Source organism: Lissotriton vulgaris, chromosome 3_1 (assembly GCF_964263255.1).
Source record: "Lissotriton vulgaris chromosome 3_1, aLisVul1.2, whole genome shotgun sequence".
Lineage (NCBI taxonomy): Eukaryota > Metazoa > Chordata > Amphibia > Caudata > Salamandridae > Lissotriton > Lissotriton vulgaris.
The window spans coordinates 1,350,483,635-1,350,507,364 of NC_141689.1; the positions used below are offsets into that span (position 1 = coordinate 1,350,483,635).

Consider the following 23,730-nt stretch of genomic DNA (forward strand, 5'->3'; position numbering starts at 1 on the left):
GGTAGTTGTAGCTTAACCACTACAGGATTGATGATTTTCATGATTTTGAATGGTCTTATGAATCTAGGCTGAAACTTCCGATTACCCTTCAATCTCAAATGTTTTGTGGATAGCCATACCTGTTCACCTACTTCAAACTGGGGACCCTGTCTTCTCTTTTTATCTGCCTGTTTCTTATAGGATTGTTTTGCCTTTTTTAAATTCCTCAACGCACTTTTGTAAGAACCCTGTAGCTCTTTCATTACACTAGTAATGGCTGGGACATCTCCATTCTGTTTTCCTAGTGTGATTGTCGGATGTCTGCCTGTATTCAAATAAAATGGAGTAAACCCCGTGGAGTCATGGTTTGCATTATTGTATGCAAATTCTGCGGTCCACAATAATTCAGACCATTCAACATCCTGTTCCAACAGATAGAGGCGCAAATATTGCTCCAAATCTTGGTTCAGCCTCTCGGTCTGACCGTCTGTTTCAGGACGATAACTAGTCGAATAACGTGTATCAATGCCTAAATTGTGCATAAAGGCCCTCCAAAATCTAGACATGAACTGGGAACCTCTATCTGATATGATTACCTGAGGAATCCGGTGTGCCCGAATTATGTGTTGGTTAAAGGTCTGCACTAATTGAGAAGCTGTGGGTACTGCCTTAAAAGGAATAAAGTGTCCCATTTTAGTAAATGAGTCCACCACCACCAAAATCACTGTATTACCTTGACTAGAGGGCAGATCCACAATCAGATCTAGTGTCACTGTGTGCCATGGGTATGGTGCATTAGGTAAAGGTTGCAGTAAACCCTGTGGGGCCTGTCGACTTGGTTTCCCCTTTATGCAAATCTCACAGGTCGAAACATATTGTCTTACTTGAGCTGCCAAGCCAGGCCACCAAAAGTGTCGCCTGACCAATTCTTCAGTCTTCTTAACTCCTTTGTGACCCACCAACCGATCATCGTGGCAACCCTTCATGGCCTCTTCCTGAAGTTTTCTGGTGGGAAGATATAATCTGCCTTCATGATAAGGAAGTCCACTGACGAGAGTTCTTTTTACATCTGACTCTACCCATTTGCGGAGATCCTCCTCTGAGCAGACTTGCTGAATTTGTTCATCGAATTCTTTCCAGTGCATGGCGCCAATGATTTGTTTCAACGGCACTATTGGTTCCTCGACTGAGGGTTTTTCTTCGGCTGCAGGGTTCATGCGCGAAAGGGCATCGGCCTTCCCATTTTTCGCACCAGGTTTGTAAGTGATCACAAAGTCGAACTCTGAGAAATACAGGGACCATCTCAATTGACGTGGCGAAAGTGTTTTTGCAGACTTAAGAAATTGAAGATTACGATGGTCTGTAAATACCGTGACAGTATGCTTGGCCCCCAGTAAGTAGTGGCGCCAGTCTTGGAATGCCTCTCTGACAGCCAACAACTCCTTGTCGGCGATGGAGTAATTACGCTCAGAGTCAGACAGTTTCCTGGAACGGTAGGCAACCGGATGTAGTTGCCCCGTAGTTTTGTTTCTCTGCGATAATATTCCACCAGTTGCAAAGTCTGACGCATCTGTCTCTACAAAAAATGCTTGTTCCGGGTCTGGGTGCATTAGAATAGGAGCGCTAATGAATGCAGTCTTTAAGTCTTGGAAGGCTTGTTCCGCATTTGCTGTCCACTCAAATTTCTGTCCCTTCTTTAGCAGATGAGTGATGGGAGTGACTTTTGACGAGAAATTAGGAATAAACCTCCGGTAAAAATTGGCAAAGCCAATAAAACTTTGGATTTCTTTCACACTCCCCAGTGATGACCACTCCTGAATTGTACGAACCTTTGAATTGTCCATCTCGACACCAGCTGCGGACAACATGAATCCCAAGAACTCCACCTTCTCTGCATGAAATGAACACTTTTCCAACTTCACATACAAGTGGTTATCCAAAAGCTTTTGGAGAATGGCTCGCACGTGCCTGACGTGATCCTCCATATTGTTGGAAAAAATCAGTATGTCATCAATATATACTACAGCCACTCGATCCAGGAATTCCCGTAGGACGTCGTTTACGAAGTTTTGAAATGCTGCCGGGGCATTGCTCAACCCATAACGCATTACTTGATACTCAAATAATCCATACTTGGTCCGGAAGGCTGTTTTCCATTCATCACCCTCAGCGACTCTCACCAAATGGTAAGCCCCACGTAGATCAAGCTTGGTGTAAATTTTAGCTCCTTTAACTTGGTCCAATAGCTGATTGATAAGGGGTAATGGATACCGGTTTTTCACAGTGACTTGATTCAGGGCTCTATAATCAATACACGTGCGGAGGGTCCCATCCTTTTTTGGCCGGAAGAAAAGCGGAGAAGAAACAGGGGATTGAGATGGCCTTATGAATCCCATTTTAGTGTATTCTTCCAAATATTCTTTGAGATAGATGTTTTCCTTTTCTGTGAGCGCATAAACTCGGCTACAGGGTAGGTTGGCACCGGCTTCCAACTCAATTTTACAATCGTAGCTCCTGTGTGGCGGTAGTTTTTCTGCATTTCTTTTGTCGAACACACTTGCCAATTCTTGATATTCCTTAGGTATCTCTTCAGCACGGACTGTGCAAATGTGAAGCGACAGTTGAGCCAACTCGGTGGCCGGTGATCCTTCGCATTCCTCCAGGGTTTTAACAAGACAATTCTTCGGACAATATTCCGAGTTCATCTTGACCGTCCTTCTCTCCCAATCAATAATCGGGTTATGAGCAGTCAACCACGGCAGACCTAAAATCAGTTGAAACTGGGGTGCGTCTATAAGGTTAAATCTGATAAATTCTCGATGACCCTGTAACCCCTCCCATTCCAAGGTTTCAGTTTCTTCTACTATAGGACCTGAGGTTCCCGCTATGAGTTCACAACAGCTACCTACAGGAGAGAGGCATAGTCCAGGTCACATTGGGGTAAGAGACTTCCGTTGTTCACACAAAGTAATATACCTAATATGTTTTAGAGAGTGAACACATTAAGTTGTTCTTCCTAGAGGTGGTGGGGCACTTCAATCTGTCAGCAGCCTCAAGAATCACTGGAGCCGACGTAGGTCCCTGTGCCCCACCACCTCTAGGAAGAACAACTTAATGTATTTCGACCTTCCCTGGCTCCACGTCTAATACCCATACCCTCGATGTCGCCGACACCCACTGGGGGTGTTTCCACCATCATTGGGCTCCATGTTGATTACTGTGCCTTATTCCGAAGGGCTAGGATTGGGAGGAGCAGCCGGATCTTTTGGAAATTCCTCTGGTGTGTGTGTGTGAGACCAACAGTAGGTCATCCAAATAGTCAAGCTCCTCCAGTGTAGCGAATGTGACAATCTGATGACTCTGGCTTGGTCTTCTGTTGTGCGTTACATAATTCAGTCAAAAGAAAAATGGATATCACGCATCCCTGTCTCACAGTGGTCTTGAATTTGAAGCTGTACTCACTGTCTCACATCTTGGAGGTTAAAATTGTCATAGAAACTCTTGATGAGGATAACTATCTGCTGTGATAAGCCCTAGGCTCTAGGTTCATGCCATAATCTGGCATGGTGGATGCTGTCAAAGGATTTTTCAAAATCAATAAAGTTGGTGTGTAGGTATCTCTGTTACTCCACATGCAGCTCTGTGATTTTCCATAGGGTAAAGATCTTATTAAAAACCCCACAACCCTTGCGGAACCCAGCCTTTTCTTTTCTCAACTGTTTATCCTCTGCATCAAAGATGCGGTGTAAAATGATTTTGGCCAGGATTTTACTCGGGTTGGACAAAAGTGTGATTTCACACCAGTTGTTACAGTTGGTTAATGCTCATTTCTTCGGAATCTTGACGATTAAGCCTTGGTTCCAGTTGCATAGTACTTTTTCCCTGCCCTAAATCGACATAAACAGTGGTTGGGGGATCTTGGCTGATATTTCAGGGTCTTTCTTAAACACTTGACCATTCAGGTTATCTTGTCCAGAATCTTTTCCATTCTTGAAGGATCGGATGACAGTCACAATTTCTGCTTTCTTTGTTGGGTAGCGTTCACATCCAAGTCTGTCTTTGATTCTTGGCTGTCCTCTTTGCTTGTAGGTACTGGTCTATTCAAGAAATTTTTGAAGTGCTCAGCTAAAACTTGCTTCCTGCTCCGATTGTAGCGCAATGTTTTTATGATGTACTTTTTGTAATTTTATAATGTATTTTTTAATGAATTGATTTTGTGATGTCTCATTAAATGGATACTATATTTTTTTAATGATTGGGTTCTTGTATTCCTTATGGGGGTGTTCCTAGTATGAAACATATTCTGAATGACAGCCCTTTGTGTAGGAAGTGAGTTAAACTGAAAGTGGTTGGTCCAAAGGGAATCTTCTTTTTGACGTGTCAATATAGGTGCTCTGTCCCTCTGGACTCTTATAGCCCCTCTCCTGGTTTTCAAGGCCCCCAAAAACAGAAACAAACCCTGAATCAACTCTCTTGATTCAGTAAATTACTGCTTTATCTCTCTTCTTCATTTTAGTGCTAAGGTGGCAGAGAGGTTAGTAAACATGCAATCATCCCAGTTTATGTCCAAGAATTGTCTGCTCAATCATAGTTGTTCACCCTTTTATTGCATTGCAGTCGCTCTCTTAGCAGTCCAAAATTAGTCCTGGAAGAAGTAGGACCAAGGACACGTGGCAGTGCGTATTCTTCTTGAGGTTTTCGCCACTTGTGAATGTCTGCCATCCAATTCTGGTAGAGAGGCTGATGAGTGTTGGGGTTTGGATTGTCTTAAGCGGCGTACCACGAGGGTCATCCCTGAGCCCCACCTTATTTCATTATTTATGTGGCTGAAAATGTTAATCCAAGACTTCCATCCATCTTGTATGTCCTTTGCAGATGACACACATATCATTTGAAGACACAAAGCTCAAACTGACATTGCGTGTGCCAGTTTTCAACAAGACTAAAGGTTAAAGACTGGATGGCATCAAATTGTTTAAAACTCGATTCTGAGAACATTTACCTATTAATACTTGATAAATCGCCTTTCTGTCTTACTCCATACTGAATGAATGAATGAATGAATGAATGAAATTATTTATAGAGCGCACGATGGCCAAAACGGCTTCCTGGCGCTGGGAGCTCTAAAGAACCGAACAGACAGGGCCAGGAGGTTTAGCAGGGGTAGGCCAGGGCAAACAGAAAAGTTTTCAGCGCTTTACGGAAGTGTGAAAAGATAGGGATCGAACGCATAGAAAGAGGAAGGGAGTTCCAGAACCGGGGAGCAAGAACAGAAAAACGGGTTCCACCAGTGCGAGATTTGTGAAAGCGGGGAATAGTGAGGAGGGCAGAAGATGATGAACGGAGAGTGCGGGCAGGGGTGTGAAGGGAAATCAAAGAATTGATGAAAGCCGGTGCAGAGTGATCAAGGGCCCGATAAACAAGGCACCCTAATTTGAACAGAGATCTCTGAAAAATGGGCAACCAGTGAAGGGATTTGAGGACGGGAGTGATGTGATGGGTTTTGGGCAAGTGAAAGATAAGACGGGCAGCCTGATTCTGGGTAGCTTGTAAGCGGCGGGTTTCATAGGCAGGAATGCCAGCGAACAAGCTATTGCCATAATCAAGGCGGGAAGTGATAAGGGCAGAAATAATGATTTTAAGGGAGTCAGGAGAAAAGAAACGAGAGATTTTCCGGATCATACGGAGGGAAAGAAAACAGGAGGACACCACGGCACTGACCTGGCCGTGCATGGACAGGTCCTGTCTGACCTTGATGCCCAAAGTTTTAACAGAAGGAACGGGGGTGGGGGGGGGCAAGAATGGGAGGCCAGAAAGCAGGGGACCAGGGGCTGGATGAGCCGCCAATCAGGACAAGCTCAGTCTTATCTGGATTGAGCTTGAGGTGGTTGGCGCTCATCCACCCAGAAATAAAGACCATGGTAGAGTGAAAAAAGGATAGGGAGTGAGAAGAAGAGGAAAGATCAAAGACGAGCTGGAGGTCGTCAGCGTAGTTATACACAGAGACCCCCAGTTCAAGAAGGGAAGAGATAAGAGGGTGAATATAGAGGTTGAAAAGAAGGGGAGAAAGAGAGGAACCTTGGGGGACCCCACAGGGCACCGGGAGAGGGGAAGCAGAAAAGCCGGGAAGGTGAACGGCTTGAGAGCGACCTGTCAAGAAGGAGGTGATCCAGGAGAGGGCAGAACCTCGTATGCCCGCTGCGCTGACACGATCCAAAAGAATGTTATGGTCGACCGTGTCAAACGCAGCGGACAAGTCGAGGAGGATCAAAGCTTGGGGGGAGTTGACGTCGGCCTTGGCTTTAAGCTCGTCAAGGACGGCTAGCACCACAGTTTCGGTCGAATGACCCGAACGGAAACCGGCTTGGTGAGAAGCCAGGAGCTGGTTTTGTTCAACATAAGCAGAGAGACACGAAGTAACGTAAGATTCGAGAATTTTAGCAAGATAGGGGAGAAGAGAGATAGGTCTAAAGTTAGAGGGAAGAGAAGAATCGAGACCAGGTTTTTTAAGAATGGGAGAAACAATAGCAGATTTAAATGAAGAAGGAACCAATCCAGTGGAGAGAGAGGCATTAAGAAAGGAGAGAGGGGTATCAGGACAAGAAGAGAAAAGGGTTTTAAGAATACGGGCAGGGGCACAGTCAGTGGGGGAGCCAGACTTGATTTTAGTGAGCAGAGCTAGAAAAGAGTCCAAGGAGAGGGGGGGGAAAGAAGAGAAAGAAGATTTGGACACAGAGGGGACAGAGTGAGGAGGAGTAAAAGGAGTGACCAAGATGTTAGATTTAATTTTAACAATCTTCTCGATAAAGAAGTTGTTAAGAGAAGAGCAGAGGGCCTGGGAGGGAGTGAAGTGAGGGCAAGCACGGTCAGAGGTGGCTAAGTTGTTGACCAGAGAGAAGATTTCTTTAGCTTTGTTAGCTTTACTGGTGGCCAGAATTGCTTGGTCAGTAATCAACTCAAGTTCAGACTGTAAGAGACCTAGGGATAACGTATAACGTATCTACCTCCTGTATTCATTATAAAAATATGAAGAAAAACTTGTTTATATCAAAATCTATGCGTATTTGGATCATGTAAGCTGTAGGACCCAGACTAGAATTTGTCAATGCCCTCGTTCTGTGCCTGCCAGCCTATTCACTCCAAATACTTCAACTTATACAGAATTGCACTGCTCTCTTTGGAACACTTTTCCATTAAATTTAAGACAACAGATAAATTTAGCTTTAGGAAACTCCACAAAACCTGGTTATTTACATTATAAATGCTTTGGCTGACTAGTATATTCTAAAGTGAGAGGACACAGTTGGGTAATTGCCCGCTTTACTGAACTTTAAATAAATCAATAAATATTCTGTGAATTTTCGATATTGTGGATGGAACTAACAGGCTAGAGAGAGCAAGCCTAAAGAATATGGCTGTCTCTAAAACGTTCCAGTATAGAATCTGTCTTTTCACTTTAGAGCCTGGAACCGTGAAATAGCATATCTATAAGTAATGTCTGCATTTCAAATGAAAATCCTGTGGCACACACACAGGTGTGATCCCCAAACATTCAATTGAACTCTGGGACACTCTATACCAACTGCAACCGGACCTAGTGTTCCTTACGGAGACCTGGCTTGACACTCACAGTACTCCGGATATCGCAACTGCACTCCCTATAGGGTATAACATTTTAAACCTTAACAGACCCAAAAAGAAGGGTGGAGGGGTAGCTTTGCTATTTAAAGAGAAGTTCATTTGTACCCAAGAAGCTCCCAAACAGGATAGCAAACATGAAGTAATGATTTACTCAATATCCCTAGGCTCCTATCTACTGATGGGAGGAGCTATCATTTATAACCCTCCAGGGAGAACAGCGGAATTTAGTACTCAACTCCTCTCTCAGATTCTTCCTACCTGCTTAAAGCAGACTTTAATGTACATTTTGAGTCATATAATAATCCGCTCACCAGGCATCTTGCAGATAATATGCAAATCCTACAATTAACACAACTAGTCAACCAGGACACACATAGAGCCGGACACAGACTGGACCTGATATTTACAAATATCGAGACCATTACTATTAAAAATATTACGCCTCTTACGTGGACTGATCACTATAGACTAGATTTTAATTTTAGACTACCAATAAATAAAGTGAGACCAATGACACAGAAACCAGTTACAACCAAAAACTGGAGCAAATTCTCATTGGAGAAGTTTCAACAGAATTTTCACTATACTAATTTAGGCTCCTCCACTGAACAAGAAATACACCAACTACAGAAAAGTATTGGTGAAGCACTTGAACATTGTTCAATAAACTCCACTAAAAGTACAACTAGGCGAACAATGTCGGAAAAGTGGTATGGTCCAGATCTCAAGGTACTCAAAAGAAAATGCACTACACTGGAACATAAATGGAGATTAAGCAAAACCACGATTGACAGATCCATTTATAAAAAAGAACTGAAAGCCTATAACGCAGCCATTCGAAAGGCAAAAAAAGATCATTTTTCTCAACAAATTTTAGAACACAAACATTCCTCTAAAGAACTTTTTAAAATAGTTAAAGAACTGTGCAACCCCCCTAGCCTTACAACACATTTGCCACCCTCACAGGAGGGATGTGATAAAATCAGCAATTACTTCTTTGATAAAATAGATACAATTTATTCTTCTTTCACCAGTAATGACCAGGAATTGACTGAGCACAATACTGATGCAGAAAAAGGAAGGAGGAAGAAAAAAATAAAGTCATGTCAGAAATTAAATCGGGCTCACCATTGGACCCTTGCCCACATCACATTTTTCTACAACTAATCCCCTTAATTGGTCCAATAGTGACGCAAGAATTAAATCAGTCAGTAGACCAAGCGGAATTTCCAGCTATCTGGAAGACAGCAGTAGTGACTCCCTTACTTAAAAAAGCTGGTACGGACATAAACAACCCTGCCAACTACCGGCCCATTTCGCAGTTGCCATACCTTTCAAAGGTATTGGAAAAATTAGTGAACAAACAGTTATCAAACTATCTGGAAACTAATGACCTGCTCGATGTCTCGCAGACAGGCTTCAGGTCGAACAACAGTACCGAGACAACTCTCTTGGCAGTACTGGATGACATCATAAGTCAGGTTGATGAAGGTAAAACGGTGGCCCTGATATTGTTAGATTTATCAGCGGCTTTTGATACCGTATCTCATAACCTCCTGATGCAAATGTTAGCTGCAAAAGGACTGCAGGGAAAAGCCCTGACCTGGTTGAATTCTTTCTTATCAGACAGATCACGATCTGTCTGATTAGGCAGCTACACCTCTACACCCTGTAAGATTAAGTATGGTGTACCACAGGGGGCATCATTAAGTCCAACATTATTTAATGTTTATGTATCATTACTGGCCACTATCGGGAAAAAGTGGGGCGTTAACATCTGTTTATACGCCGGCGATACATAACTAATGATTGCCTTAGATGGTGAAGAAGATCCCAAAAACAGACTGCTCAACTGCCTTTCTGAACTATCCAGATGGATGCATAATCACTGTCTGAAATTAAATGCCGATAAATCGGAGATTTTACTGTTCGGCGGTTCCCAACAACTTTGGGATGACACCTGGTACCCCAACATTCTTGGTGCCCCCCCAAACCAACCCAGATGGCGAGGAATTTGGGAATCTACATTGACAATAAATTGTCAATGAAAAACCACGTGACAACTATCTGTGGTAAAGGCTTTGCACTACTGAAAATGCTACGAAGAGTGTTTCCATGGATTCCCCTGGAATGTAGAAAGATCCTAGTACAGTCACTACTAATTAGTAGACTTGACTACGGGAATTCCCTATTCGTTGGCATGGCAGATTACCTATTCTCAAAATTACAGCTTGTTCAGAATGCGGCTGCAAAAGCCGTATGTAACAAAAGAAAATATGACTCCGCTACAAGTTGTTTGAAGGCCTTACACTGGTTGCCGATGAGAGAAAGAGCCATATTTAAAATGCTATGCATCACCCACAGAGCATTGCACAAAACAGGTCCAACCATCCTAAAAAATATAATTAATTTCTATGATCCAAACAGAAATCTTTGCTCCCAACACACAGCAAGAGCGATAAACACGAGAATAAAGAAGGTTAGGACGGGAGGCCGTGCCTTCTCATACCTGGCAGCAAACCTGTGGAACAATTTACCGACAGATTTGAGACTCACAGATGACTATCTTATCTTTAGGAAAAAACTTAAAACAACACTGTTCCCTAATACCCACTAAATCACAATATCACCATCAACAACTACCAGTTATATGTACATTGTTAATTTTAGCGCCATGATATCCTTTTAGGATGAATGTTAGCGCTTTATAAATACTTTTTACCATTACCATTACCTAATCATGACTGTTGCTTATGGGACGGTCCATATAGTCTGTCGGGTCCAGGATGGCCCCCAACACCTAATATGCAGCATCCTGTCAGTATTGTATTGTCTGAGCAAAAGCATTCCTGAATTTGTCAGGGATAGCCAGTATGATCTCACAGCTATATTCCACATGGCTTATGTGTAGCTTCCCAGGCGGACTTTGCTTCGGGGACCTCAGCGCCAAAATAGCAAAGGAAAAGACTCTCCTGCCAAAAGCATTGATGCGCTTCAACTTCACACCATCAGGAACAGGGTATTGAGTCAAAACATTCATATTGCCAGGGACAGGCCAACAACGTCTATTTACTGGGCAACTTACTGAGGGAGTTGACCATGATTCAGACTAGATTGCCATCAAGGTTTCCATCAAAGCTTCATTAAAAGCAGTAAGGGTGTTGAAGTAGAAGGCCCAGGTTGGAAGATTTATGTCATTACGCTTGACTTTACAGGAGGTAGCTATAGGTACAACAGTTCTGCTGCTCTGCAAACTACTACTGTATAAGAAGCACTCCCTTCAGTGACGGACTAGTGATGGGGAGTACAGCTGGGTCTCTATTATCCTGGTCACTAGGCCACTCGCATTTTGCAGATTGCACATCTAAGTATAGGACAACTACAGTGTAATCAAAAAGGGGAGATTCTGTGTCTCCTTATAATCTTTGTGGTATGGAACATTTAGGAGCTCTTGAACTTCCCTTTAAAATCAAAAAAGGAAAAGAGATACTTGGGTGTAAAATTGTACAAGAGGTTGATAAAATAACAAGAGTAAATCTGGATATCGTTGAAAGCAAGTGTGTTTGAATAATGAAGAACTGGGCACATTTACCGTTAACAATTTTTGGGTGGCTGAATTTAATAAAGATGATCATTTTGCCCAAAATAACCTTTCTGTTCAGCACAATTCCTCTGCATTTTGATAAATATCGGTTAGTCAGAGTTCAGCAGGCCATTAATTTGTTCATCTTGGCTTCTAAGGGGGTGTGAATCTTTTGGAAGAAGCTACGCCGAAAAATATAGAAGGGGGGGGTCTAGCCTTGCCAGACATCCAATATTAAGAGTGGGCCTTTCAGCTCTCACATTCTAGAATGTTGTTTAATCTTCAGATAGCTCGGATCTAGGGGTTCTGATTAAGGTGATGTTAAAGGGAGTCAAATTAGGTACTACTCATATCTTGTTTAAGTTTGGTGACCCAAAGTACTTAAAAAAAGATCAAGCTGAAAGTACTACAGGCCCTTGTGAAATAATGGTTTAGAATCAGGTGCCTTGTAGGCTTAAGCTACTATTCCTAACTGGCCCAGGTATGGGACTTCCCAGGGACCCCAACTGTCTTAAGTGCAAGTTAGCTCTCCCTCTAAGAGAAACTGGAGTTCGTAGCTGGAGAGCGCTAACCCAAAATGACGAATTTCTACCTTGAAGAGTGTCCAAAAGAGGCACGTGACTGTGCACCCTTCTGTCACACTGCAAAATCCAGGAATGTATACACGTAATAAACAGCTTCATCGTAGTAATCTGCTTTTTCGAAGTAAACCAATCAGTAGTCAACATCTTCAAAAAACTGTGTATCCATACTTCCTTAATCACTGCGGAGACAGCGTATTTCGGCACAATTCATTTATTGAACATTTCAAATTTTCAAATGTCGACTGCATGCCCTCCGGGCTTTGAACAGCAACATGTTTGCAATGAATCATGCCGTTAAGTGGGCTCATAAAAGTCTTCACCCAATGCATTTCAGGCCATAAAAACCGATCGTCAGGGGTCACTAAAAAAGATTAATAAAAGACGTCTCAGCCAACTGCACAATACTAGCGCCATAAATAAAAATGTAAACGATAATAATAAACATGATACAGCCACCCCACATAATGCAACCCTTTGCTGCCCTTTCCTTAACAAAACAACACAAAATGCTAATCACCTCCCACTTACAAGTTGTTTCCAACCCAAACCATGGGCAGAACTGAACCTACGTATGGGAGGGAAGTTGTCAAGATTTAAAGACATTCAGTTGAAAAGTTGGGAGTATAGTTGCAGTTTCCCACTGGGCAATGGACATACCTTGGAAGACCAATTGCTGGGAAAGCCTCCGGGGAATAAGGACGTTTCCACATGGTGCTGGGCTGTTCAGGACGCTATTGATGGAGAGTTCACCCTGGCTGAGGATCTGTGGGCAGAGTACTTGCAGAGGGAGCAACTGCAGCATACATGCCAAGTATCAATGCACACTTTATTCTCGACAGTAAAACCTGCTTGGTTAAAAAGGAACCATTTTTCTCACTCCATAGAGCCTACATAACCCCGAAAAAGTTGTTTAACCCTTTCGATGCTCATGACGAGCTCAGCTCGTCATGATGCACAGTTGAGCAGTGCTGATGACGAGCTGAGCTCGTCATGACACCAGCAAAATGGCAATTTCCAGCACAGGGGGGGGGGGGGGGGGGGGGGGGCGGGGGGGGGGGAAACGCCTAGCCGCCAAGGTGTTAAATCTCAAATTGGTTGGGGGCCAACATCAAGGTAAGACTCTTTCTGGTTATATTTGGAGTAGAAGTGGCCATGCAGGGCCCGGAAAGAAAGTTCTTGTTTTATGCTAGAAGGGAAATCTGCTGTAAGTGGGTGGGGGATACCCCTCCATCGCACCTTGAGTGGCTTGACTCCCTGTTCTGTGCATCTAAAACAGAATTATTAAGGATTCCTGAAAGCAATAGCAGGGAGAAGCTTTGGAGCTTCTTATCGAGGTGGTTGCAGCAATCAAGGGTCACATGATTACACCTACAAACCTCTTAGAGCTGCATGGGTTACCCTCCTTGTTTCGCCTCCGTTGAACACAGCTCCGGGTTATCTGGAGAAAGTTGAGAGCGACTTACCCCTTGGGGGGCAGTGGCTATCCTATCCATTGCCTGATGATGTGAGGGTAGGTTTTCTCTTGACCCTCTATATTTGGTTTACGGGCGAAGAGTGGGTGTACTGCAGTCTGGTGGTGAATGAGGACAAACAATAATAATTCTAGGCTACAATAATACTGGCTTTGAAGGAAAGGCTGGGGATCATCCAAACTGAGGGTTGTGCCTTGTTAATCTCATAGAAGGACATTTTAGCGTGGGCTTATGACAGCTCAGGACCAGAAATGGGCTTCCGATTTAGATCTGGTGAAGGCACCACTGAAGTAGGGGCAAGCACCGGGTGGTCTGAACCAATGAGGCCTTTGGTGAAGGAGTAGAGGCAAAGGCTGGTGGCACCAGGGAGCCGGCACAGGACCAATGGGGTTGGCTGTTGTTGGGTTCAGCCTGCAAGCAGGGATCGAACTGTGGGCACCTGTGACTTAGTGTGGCGAAAACGTTAGGCAGGCCAGATGAAGCAATCATATTCTGAAAAGTTGCAGCAGAGCTATCTATCTCATAGCAGAGCTTTCTATCTATCTGCGGAAGGGTAAATTACGGTCCTAGGATTTGTAAACAGGCTCCAAGTTGCACAATGGTAGCAGAATCCAGACCTTGGTGTGCCAGCTGCACAATTTCCCTAAGCGCAGGAGTGGTGGGATTGTGGTTTGTCTGGTTATTTGACTTCATCTCAGACTTCCCCAAAAGACACTGACCTGGTGCAGGACTTGGACCTGGATCAGGCAAGCTGTTTGATGCACAACCTACTTCACTTTGTGTACAGAAACATATAGTTTCATGCACTAGTTGCATGACTGAGTCATAGCCCACATCGCAGGCATTCAGACATCAAGCATCGTTAACCAACATCTGCTTCATAGTAAAGTTTGAGGCCTGTGGTTTTTTGAAAGGCCATTTCAGTGGCAAACTGTCCTTATGGTGAAAAATGCAATTTTTGTAGGTGTCTGTGGTCACTGATGAATTTTGGAGCAAAGATAGAAAAGAAGGATCATGGAATGCTTGAATTAATGTCAGCCACTGGTAATTACTCATGGCTGCATCCCAGTCCACCTTTATTTTGCACACCATGCCACCTTACTTTGGACCCAGCCGTATGCAAGTCAGTCATACAAACCAGCATTATATGTATAAACATCATTGCATTCAGCCACATTAAAATTGACTGGACATCGGGAGAAAATATAAGACTGTGGACAGCGGCAACAGCTTGAAGGTCACATTGGAACATCTTGCTTACAGGTAGGAAACTATAGGTCCCCCAAAGCCACTTTTGGGACTTGTTTGGGAAATGTATTGCAAGTAGTAAAAGAAAACACATTAATTCATCTTAGGATTACTCTTAAGATTTCAGATATCACGCAGGAACAGTCATGAAAGTATACATGAGATGGGGAAGTCCATGAATACTCCTGCTCTAAGCTTGGTCTGTTGGATTTGCTGCAGGATTAAGCATGATGAATCTGTGCATTAGTAAATAAAAAATATATATTTTACTCTCCAAAGGAAAAATACTTTTTTCTCTGTTGAGAAAACCTTTCCCTTAGACCTCCATGAAATACTGTGGAGTCCCCTTTCAGACCTTAACGAATGAAATACTGTGGAGTCCCCTTTCAGACCTTAACGAATGGCTACGCAAATAGATTGTGGATTTTCATCCCTACCATCTTATGTCTCAATACTAAAGGAAATTAATTTGCATAATAGGCACAGTTTATCTCTAAATGCATGTTGTACATGGAACATATTTACAAAACATACTTGAAAACTTTAACATTGTGCAAGTGGTTCTTCAAGATGAAAATGTGCAACACAAAATAAGATGGAACATCGTATGTCACATGTATTGAATTGAAAGCTGTGCTAATAAATACACATAACCAACACATAGAACAGTTAAGGAAAACACATTTGATTACTATAGCCATTTTCTACAAGATTTATATTATGAATAAGTCTTGAAACAGAGGAATTGCACTTCTCGGAATACAATCTAAAAACGTACCTACAGTCAAACGAAACTGTAAAGAAATAAATGTGTGACAACGTTTTGTTAACATTGTGAGTTCTGTCACTTTAATGAAAAATGTATGATTGTACCAATACTGTTACTGATTACTTTTGTCAAAATACAAACTGATAGACTAAATTATAACACATAAAAAAACAAGATATCAAGCAGACATAATTAATAAAACTGGGGACGTGAAAAATTCATAAAAATTAACAATAAATTAGCCCTGGGAATATACCTTGAGTTAAATTCTCACTCAAATGTACACCGTGTTATTAATTCAAACAATGTACAAAGCTGTACTATAAACACATTAAAGGTGCGAATACATATCTGTCCGCATGTGGTAGTGTCAAGTTAGATCTGCACTGGAGCAGCTTTCTTCAACACATTCATAAAAACAAAGTCAGGGATAACAGGGATTGTAAGACCCTTTACATTTTACCAGTATCTGATATTTGCTATTACCAGACTTTAATTTTCACTGCTTTTTATTCCACTTCAGAAACTTTTTACTTTACATTTAATGTATGCAGAAATATACAATGATGTCAAAATTGTCATAATGAACTTATAATTGGTAATGTTGGCTGTATTTTAGTCACTATAACAATCATACAGAATATAATACAATTTACATAACCGTTAAAAAGTACACCTAGTGAAATCTACAATATTGCATACTTTACAGCAGATTCTCACTTTCACTCTCCTGTGGCAGGAAGAGTACTATCTATATTCAAGTTTATTCTGGGTACACTTAGTAAAAACAAGTGCAAACTAGGTAACTTCAAGTCTTTAATTTCAGCGTGCATTTTTTCATCTCATTCGTGCTACTATAACTTATGGAAATTTCCTTTCCAGTACTCTTCTTGCAATAGCTTTAGAAACTGGTTGGACGATACTTGAGGTCTCCTCAAAAGTTGAACAAGATAATGCATTTTATAGTTAGCTTGTGTACAGCCAGAACACAAGAACAGTCACTCACTGTCGGTCTCAAAATCAGAGTCTGACCACTCCACAGCGACAAGCTGTCCCTTCCTTTGTGCATATTCAATAATGGCCATGTAACAAAAATAATATTGGTCCCATGTCTGAATACTGAAAGCCCTTTGAGTTCTCATTCTCTTCACTGTCTGGTTGACATTCACAGTGCCAATGTTCTCAAGTCTCGAGAGACATATATCCAATGTGCAAAAAGTACCTGTAGAAGAATTAATCCGATGCCAAAAGTTACATCTTCAAATTGTGTTTCTTTTATGATGTAAAAGTGACAAAATATATCCAATACATTATGTACACTTGAACAAACTCATGAAAAAGTAAATAAGGCAACTATAAATAGCAATCACATATCCTCTAAGAGCATTAACATTCAATTAATAAAAAAACACCATTATAAAAAATGCATATTAAATACGTTCTAAATAAAAATAATGAAGACAAGATAAACATCCACTAATAGTTAGTGTGGTTTGATAAACCTGCTCACTAAATGCATCTTTATCAAATGCTTTCCATATTTTTGAAAAGTGGTTAGGGAGGAGTTCCGGGAATTATACCAGGATTCCAGAGTATTCATTTTAGCAGGCATAAACTTTAAAGTCTGCTGGCAGGGCTGACATTTAATTTGCTGTTAAGACAGATCATGCTAGGAGCAGTGTAATAAACAATGTCAACCTTGAATCTGTGAATTCTACAATTATGACAATATAAATAAATGAATACAACTGAAAATTGCTTGCCAATATTTGAGCAAATGGCTGCAGGGCCAAAATACATGCATCCAGCTTATAAACTGTATGCCCAATCACCTGGGGCAAGAATCTGCAATACTATTAGCTTTGTTCAGATATGTAGGGGTATAATTATCCAGATACATGTCGTCATAAGCCCCCTGCGCAAATTGCTTCCTAGAATAAAGGCGAAGTTAATAACAGTTCAATCCCACATAACTATTTCTATTCCAATTTCTGTATTTGAATTTTGATCCTGTACACAGGAGTAAAAATTAGCAAGAATGTTGTTAATGTATTGTGTAGACTTTGAAGATACCGAACTATATCAGCTGAGTTGGCAATGTTGGGGTCCATGAGAAATCAGAGCACACCTCGTAATTGTAAATATGAAAACTGAAACCACATTTTATCCATTTGATCAGCAAGTAGTTAACTTGAAGAAATTCTTCAATTGAGCAAAATAAAAAAAATCTCTTACTTCGGTAATAAAGATGGCATTACATCTTTTAAAGGAAAGTTTAGCAGCAGATATGCAGCAAGTAATAAAGTATTTCGAAATTTAGTGTTGGAATTTTTTTTTTAAAACAAAAAAAAATGTAGGTTGTTCTCCGACTTAGGTCCTGATTTAGCATTCAGCAGACAGGTTACTCTGTCACAAACGTAACCGATATCCCATCTACCACTTTTGTGATGGAGTAACCTGTCTGCCTAACTGTAAATTAAACCCTAAGTTAGTCAATCATCTTTTTTTTGTTTATTAATTTAGATTTTGACCTACTTGACCAACAGAGCAGTTGAGGGTATACATACATGTAGGTATAACGTTTCGCACATAGTTGCAGGGTTACACATTCGTACTATATATGCAAACATCGGATACAGATTATAGAACTGCTGTGCCAGTATTGCACAATGCAAACATTTCAAATTATAAACAACATTGTTTATTAACAATATATGCCCTGTAAGTTAGATGGACAGACCCTTTGTGTAAGTTGCCTGTGCATGCATGATTCGTTGCAGTGTACTGGGTACGCTAGTATATATGCGAGGAGGGGGACTGAACTATAGCCTAACTTTGTCAGGGCAGGGTTGTAAGACCACTGGACAATTGTGTCTGTGAGTGAGAATGAGGGAGGGCTCACAAGGTCAGGGTGATAGAGCGATCAGACACAGCTATCTTGGTTAGAATTGAGTAAGGGGAAATCCGTAGAGGAATGTTGGAATGGGGGATCAGTTCTGCGTGAAGGAGCAGTAGTGTACATGTTGGAGAAGTTTAGACTCTATATATGGAAAGTATTTCTGCCAGTCTGGGTGGTTAGAGTCTACAGCACATGTGTGAGTGGTATCCTGTATCTGTGAGTGTTCTGCCATCAACGCTTTCTTAAGATCTGCAAGCCACGTGTGTGTACATGGGTGTTGGTTTGAATTCCATGTCAAGACCAATCTTGGTCAGTCCGAGCACCAAATCCATAAATGTGTTAATATTTTTCCTCCCGGTGGTGCGTTTGGTAATTCCCAGTAGGAAGTGCAGTCCCTGCGCTGTCAGCGAGGTCTCGGTGGCCTCTGACAACGTGGCTTTCACCGCATGCCAGTATCTTTTAATATTTGGACAGTGCCCCACCATGTGTAGAAACAAGGCCTCAGTGCCACGGCTCTGGGGACAAATAACACAGGATCCCTCGTACAATCTGGCTAATCTGTGTGGGGTTAAGTAGGTAGGATATAAATAGTTAAATTGTGTGAATTTGGTTTGAGCATTGACTGATATTATTTTGGGATATGTTAGTCCCTGTGCCCATAGTTTGTCAGTTAGTGTGATTTCAAGTGAGGTATCCCAATAGTCCCTTAATGGGGACATAAGGGTTGCAGTGTCCGGTTTGAGTGAGCTATATAGTGACTGCTCTCCTGCCTGTGCCGTGTGTCAGTAGCGTTTTAAAGGGGGTGATGAGTGTGTTTAACAGCTTAGGCTGAATCCTTACTCATGTAATCAGAGTCAAAAGTCCAAATTATGTATAAAAATTGCTTTTTATTAATTTAGATAAAACCATGAACAGCCGACACGTGTTTCGCCCCCTATGGCGATTTGCGCCGGGGCTTTTTCAAGGCTATTTACAGTATAATGTGTTCATTACAGATCGTCATAATATGGGCTAGTTTTGCACCAAAGTCCGGTTTGTTTCAAAGTTTCAATTTGTAAGGGTGTAATCCCCAAATAACGTTGTTGTCCGTCTGCTCGGTGTTCGCCGCTTTCGCGAAAGCGGTTTGGACTTTTGACTCTGATTACATGAGTAAGGATTCAGCCTAAGGATATCAAGAACTTCTGTTAAACACACTCATCACCCCCTTTAAAACTTTATTGTTACAAAACTCATGAGGTCCAGAGTTTTTTGAGTGTGTTTCCTTGAATAACAATACGTGAAAACTGATATGGACTTGGCATTTCCTGTGGACCACTCTCCTTCCCTAGAAACAGCCGAGTGTCAGTAGCATTTGGAGCACGTCAGAGATTTTTGGCTCGGTTTGCCTAGTACCCCACGTCTGGAGCAACTGTTGTGTTAGTGATGCGTATAGTAGGAATGATCCAGAGGATATTCTATAGTCATCTACAAGTGTTGCAAATTCACAGACTGTGGAATCGATAAATAGGTCCCCCCAGGTCACGAGTCCTGCAGTGTGCCATTACGCCAGTTAGGGATGACAGAAACCTGCTTGTGAGGTGGGAATCACCCCTATAGGTAGGCCTGGGACATTGCGTGGGGGTGAGCGCATGGTCCGTATCTGAATCTGAAAAAAAAAGGACAGTTTTTACTCTGGCCTGTGGTGCACTGTATAACAATCCAAGCAGTTTCAAGAACTTGGGGCCAATTTCACACCCTCCTAGTACCATGCCCAGATACTCCCAGCCCAAGGTGTTGAATGCCTTCTCTATGTCTAAAGAGGCTATCCATTACAGTTTCCCCGATGTGTATACCCAGTTTAGCAATCAGAAAAGGCACCGTAAATTGAGACTAGTGTTTCAACCAGGTATGAATTCATTTTGGTCCAGATGTACCAACAATTATGTGAACTCCGTCAGTCTGTTGGCTAGGACCCTGCCCTGTATATTGTAGTCTGTTTCCAATGACAGTGGGTGATAGGATCCCATTTGTTGTGGATCCCTGCCCGGCTTCAGGAGTACCACCAATACAGTTTCTTGCATTGAGGTTGGTAGTGTGCCCCTCTTGTATGAATCCCGATATACACGATCGAGGCGTGGAGTTATTTGTGTGCTTAAGTAACGTAAAACTCCAGAGGCCAACCATCTGCCCCCGAGTCTTCCCTCTCGCCAGCTGTTGTATTACCTTCGTTATTTCATCAGCTGTGATGGAGGCTTCTAGAGTTTTATATTAGTTGGGTGGGATTTGGCGGAGTGTAATTTGTTCTAAGAATGGGGACAAGACAGTGCATCTGTCCCCGTTCTTGGCGAGGGGGCGCTATATAGGGATGTGTAGCATTGTTGAAAGGCCAATTTTATCTCAGCTTGTGTATTAACCAGGTGGCCCTCCGGATTATATATGGTGTTAATTGATGTATGGGTTGTGTCTGTCTTCAGCAACCAGTTCAGCATCCTGCCAGCCTTGTCATCCTCTACATGTTTTTTCACCTGGTATCTCTTGTAATCCAATGCACCTAGCTTGTCCAGTGTCTCTCTATGCAAAAAACTGTCTTGGGCTAGTTTGGGTGCTGCCTGCGGGTTTGTATGAAAATGCAGTTGATATCTCCTTGTTTCCTCCTCCAGGCCCTCCAACTCCTTCATAAGTGTCATGCGTGCCCCGTATGTTTTATTCATACGTCCCCTGAAGACCACTTTGATGGCGTCCCACTCTATACCGACATTGGAGGCCGTGCCTTCATTGCCTGGGAAATATGTTGTGACTGATTGTATGAGCGAGTCTCGCATTTGTGCATCTTTGAGCGCTTCCAAGAAACAGCACAAGTTAGGATGTTAGCTCAGATTGGTTCACAGGTCAATAGTGTTTGCAGAGGATTGTGGTCTGATAGTGCGTGGGGAGGTATTCAGCATGTGATACCATTGGAAGGGCATCTGACGAGCAATATGTCAGGTTTATTCTAGTGCGCAAATTGTGGAGACCGGAATAATGAGTATACTCGATATGTGTGGGGCGTAGTTCGTGTCATGCATCATTAAATGTGTCCTGGAGGACAAAGCTCATAAATGTTGTGACAGGATAATAGAGTGTGTGCCCTGTACCCGTGTACATGAGTGATCAAGTGGTGTCCCTGGTGCCACCCATATCAAGGTTCCTTTAGCATAACTCAAGTATGTGGTTCCTACTACCATGCCTCTCTATCTTTTGCTCATGGATGTGATTGTCTGTGTAGTCAAGCGTGTTTCCTATAGCAGTGCAATAGTGACCCCTTTTCTCCTTAGAAATTGACATACCCAACAGCGTTTTACGCAGCTGCCAACCCATGTACATTCCAAGTTAGGAGTGTAGTATTGTCTAGTCATGCGGCCATCTGCGATAAGAAGTGCTGGTGTGTGAGTCTATGTCCCACATCCGTAGTAGTGCATCCACTGAGCGTGTGCGGGTGTAAATATGCTACATACCAGAGGAGTAATTGAGTCCGTTCATAGCGATAAAGTATGTGCTTGGGCAATAATCAAACATTATAACTGAGAACATTCCAACTCCCAGGCCCTTGCGCCAATGGCTAGCTAGCCATCAGCACTTAGTACAAAACTATGTATTATTCAACAAATGTTCAATCTATAACGGCCACACAAGGTGAGTGGTAAGATAGGGGGGGCAGGATCTGCGATTTGGTCCGAGTGTGCCCGCCTGCATAAATACGTGTATAGTGGCCCAGCTTGGTCTGCATGAGTGCGCACAAAAGAGAAGGGTCAGGGTGCCCGCCCGGGTGGCGCTCGGCGCTACTTAAAGTTATATCAAACCTGTTGAAGTCCTGTTATATGAGATTGCCTGCTGTCTGAGGAGTGATGTCTGGGCCACCTGCTTCCACGGCTGCCCTTTGAGAGTCTGTTAAAAGGGGACGTCCTCCAGTGAATTATCGAGTTCAGACCCAGAAGATGTGGCAGTTTGAACTATTGCATAGCGTCCGGCATTCTGCACTGCCTGTGCTCCTTCCTTTTTCACTTGCGCCTTTGTGGGTCCCTGTGGGCGGTGCCTAGAACACTGTCCACGTCATCTTTGTGTCTGCCATTGGCCTTAAGATGGAGGTCGAGTCTCTAGTGATAGCCAGGCCGTTTTGTTCCATCCAGTCTCTTGCGGTCTCAGGTGTATTGCAAAAGGTGGTTTTGTCATCATGTTGGATTCTCAGAGTGGAAGGAAATTGAAATGCATATTTTATGCTGCGTTCACAAAAGCTTTTCTTTATTGGGATGAAGGAGGAGCCACGCTGTTAAGCAGCCAGGGTGTAGCCTGGATAAATGTAGATCGTAGCATTTTCAATTGTCCACGGCCCTCGCACTCTTTTAACCTGAAGAATGTGGTCTCTGTCTCGGTAATTGAAAAGGCGGGTTACCACAGGACGCGGTGGAGCCCCCGGTCGGGAAGGACCTCCAGGTACTTTGTGGGCTTTTTCACAGAGAACAATTTGGATTGTTTGCCTTGCGTAATCGTGTCTACAAACCACTTCTCCAGGTACAATTCCATGCTTTGGCCTTCCGCCTGTTTCGGGAGGCCCACTATGTGGATGTTGTTTCTCCGCGACCAGCCTTCCTGATCCTCTACCCTGTCACGCAGGTATTCCACCTCATTCTGTGTTGTATTAAGTTGTTCCTCTATCCCCCTTACTGAAGGACCTCAGAGACGCCAAGGTTGATTCAGAGTTTTCTACCTGTTCCTTTAGGCGCTTTTGGTCTTCTCGTAAGTGGCCCACCTTGATATAGAGCAAGTCAATTTTGAGTCCTAGGGTCCATCTGATGTCCAATATGGCTGCAATGATTGCGTCAAAGCGATCTGCATGGTTGGTTGACGTTCCCAGGTGCTGCCCTGCCGTGGGGGCCATCCCAGACGAACAGTCTGCTGAGTCAGACACAGTTCCAATTCGTACCTGAGGCTTGTCCATTTTTTTTTTGCCCATCTTGTTTTTTTGTCTTTTCCCACCTTTTCAGGGGGGAGGTGGAGAGTGGACCCTAGGTGTTGAAGCAAAGTGGAAATAGGGCGCTAAAGATTGTAGTGTTGTGGCAATTGGATGGTCCTTCATTCCAGAGGGGGAGAGTGGAAGATCCACACCAGGAGACTGTATCGGCCAGTAGACTCACAGGTTTGTCTGTCTTTATTGCTTACTGTCGATTGCTTCCAGACCCCACTCTTGGGTCAGAGCCACCTCTTCTCCCTAAGGATCCACTTCACAGTGTACAGTATAGGTAGTGTTGTGCTCATGTTACTACTCGTGGGCAGAGAGCCAGATTCTCCCTCTACGATTGCAGGCAATGGTATTGTGGCTTGAGGTCTATTCTGCTGAACTGGCTTCAGCAATCTGGGGCGCAGGTCTACTTCCTGGCGCTCGAGATCACCCCTGCAGGCAGCCCCCACAAGAGCACAACACTGTGCAACTGAGACCTGGGCAGCTACCTCAGTGCAGGGTCCAGACCTACCGCAGTATGTCTTCAGCTACCGAAGGTCTGTGCAGTCCCCACAATACTGGGAAATGGCCCATGTAACGT

At 43.0% G+C, this 23,730-nt stretch overlaps 1 protein-coding gene across 3 annotated transcripts in view; it reads right to left on the reverse strand.

Moving 5' to 3' along the window:
• Window positions 1–15,328: 15,328 nt before the first annotated feature.
• Window positions 15,329–23,730, reverse strand: part of LOC147727877 (tyrosine-protein phosphatase non-receptor type 9-like) — a 1,887,882-nt gene continuing 1,879,480 nt past the window's right edge. For all 3 annotated transcript variants that reach the window (XM_086961826.1, XM_086961825.1, XM_086961827.1), the window contains one exon: window positions 15,329–16,498. In XM_086961826.1, the coding sequence (XP_086817952.1) occupies window positions 16,275–16,498 (224 nt within the window). In that variant the 3' untranslated portion in view covers window positions 15,329–16,274. The remainder of the gene's footprint in view (window positions 16,499–23,730) is intronic.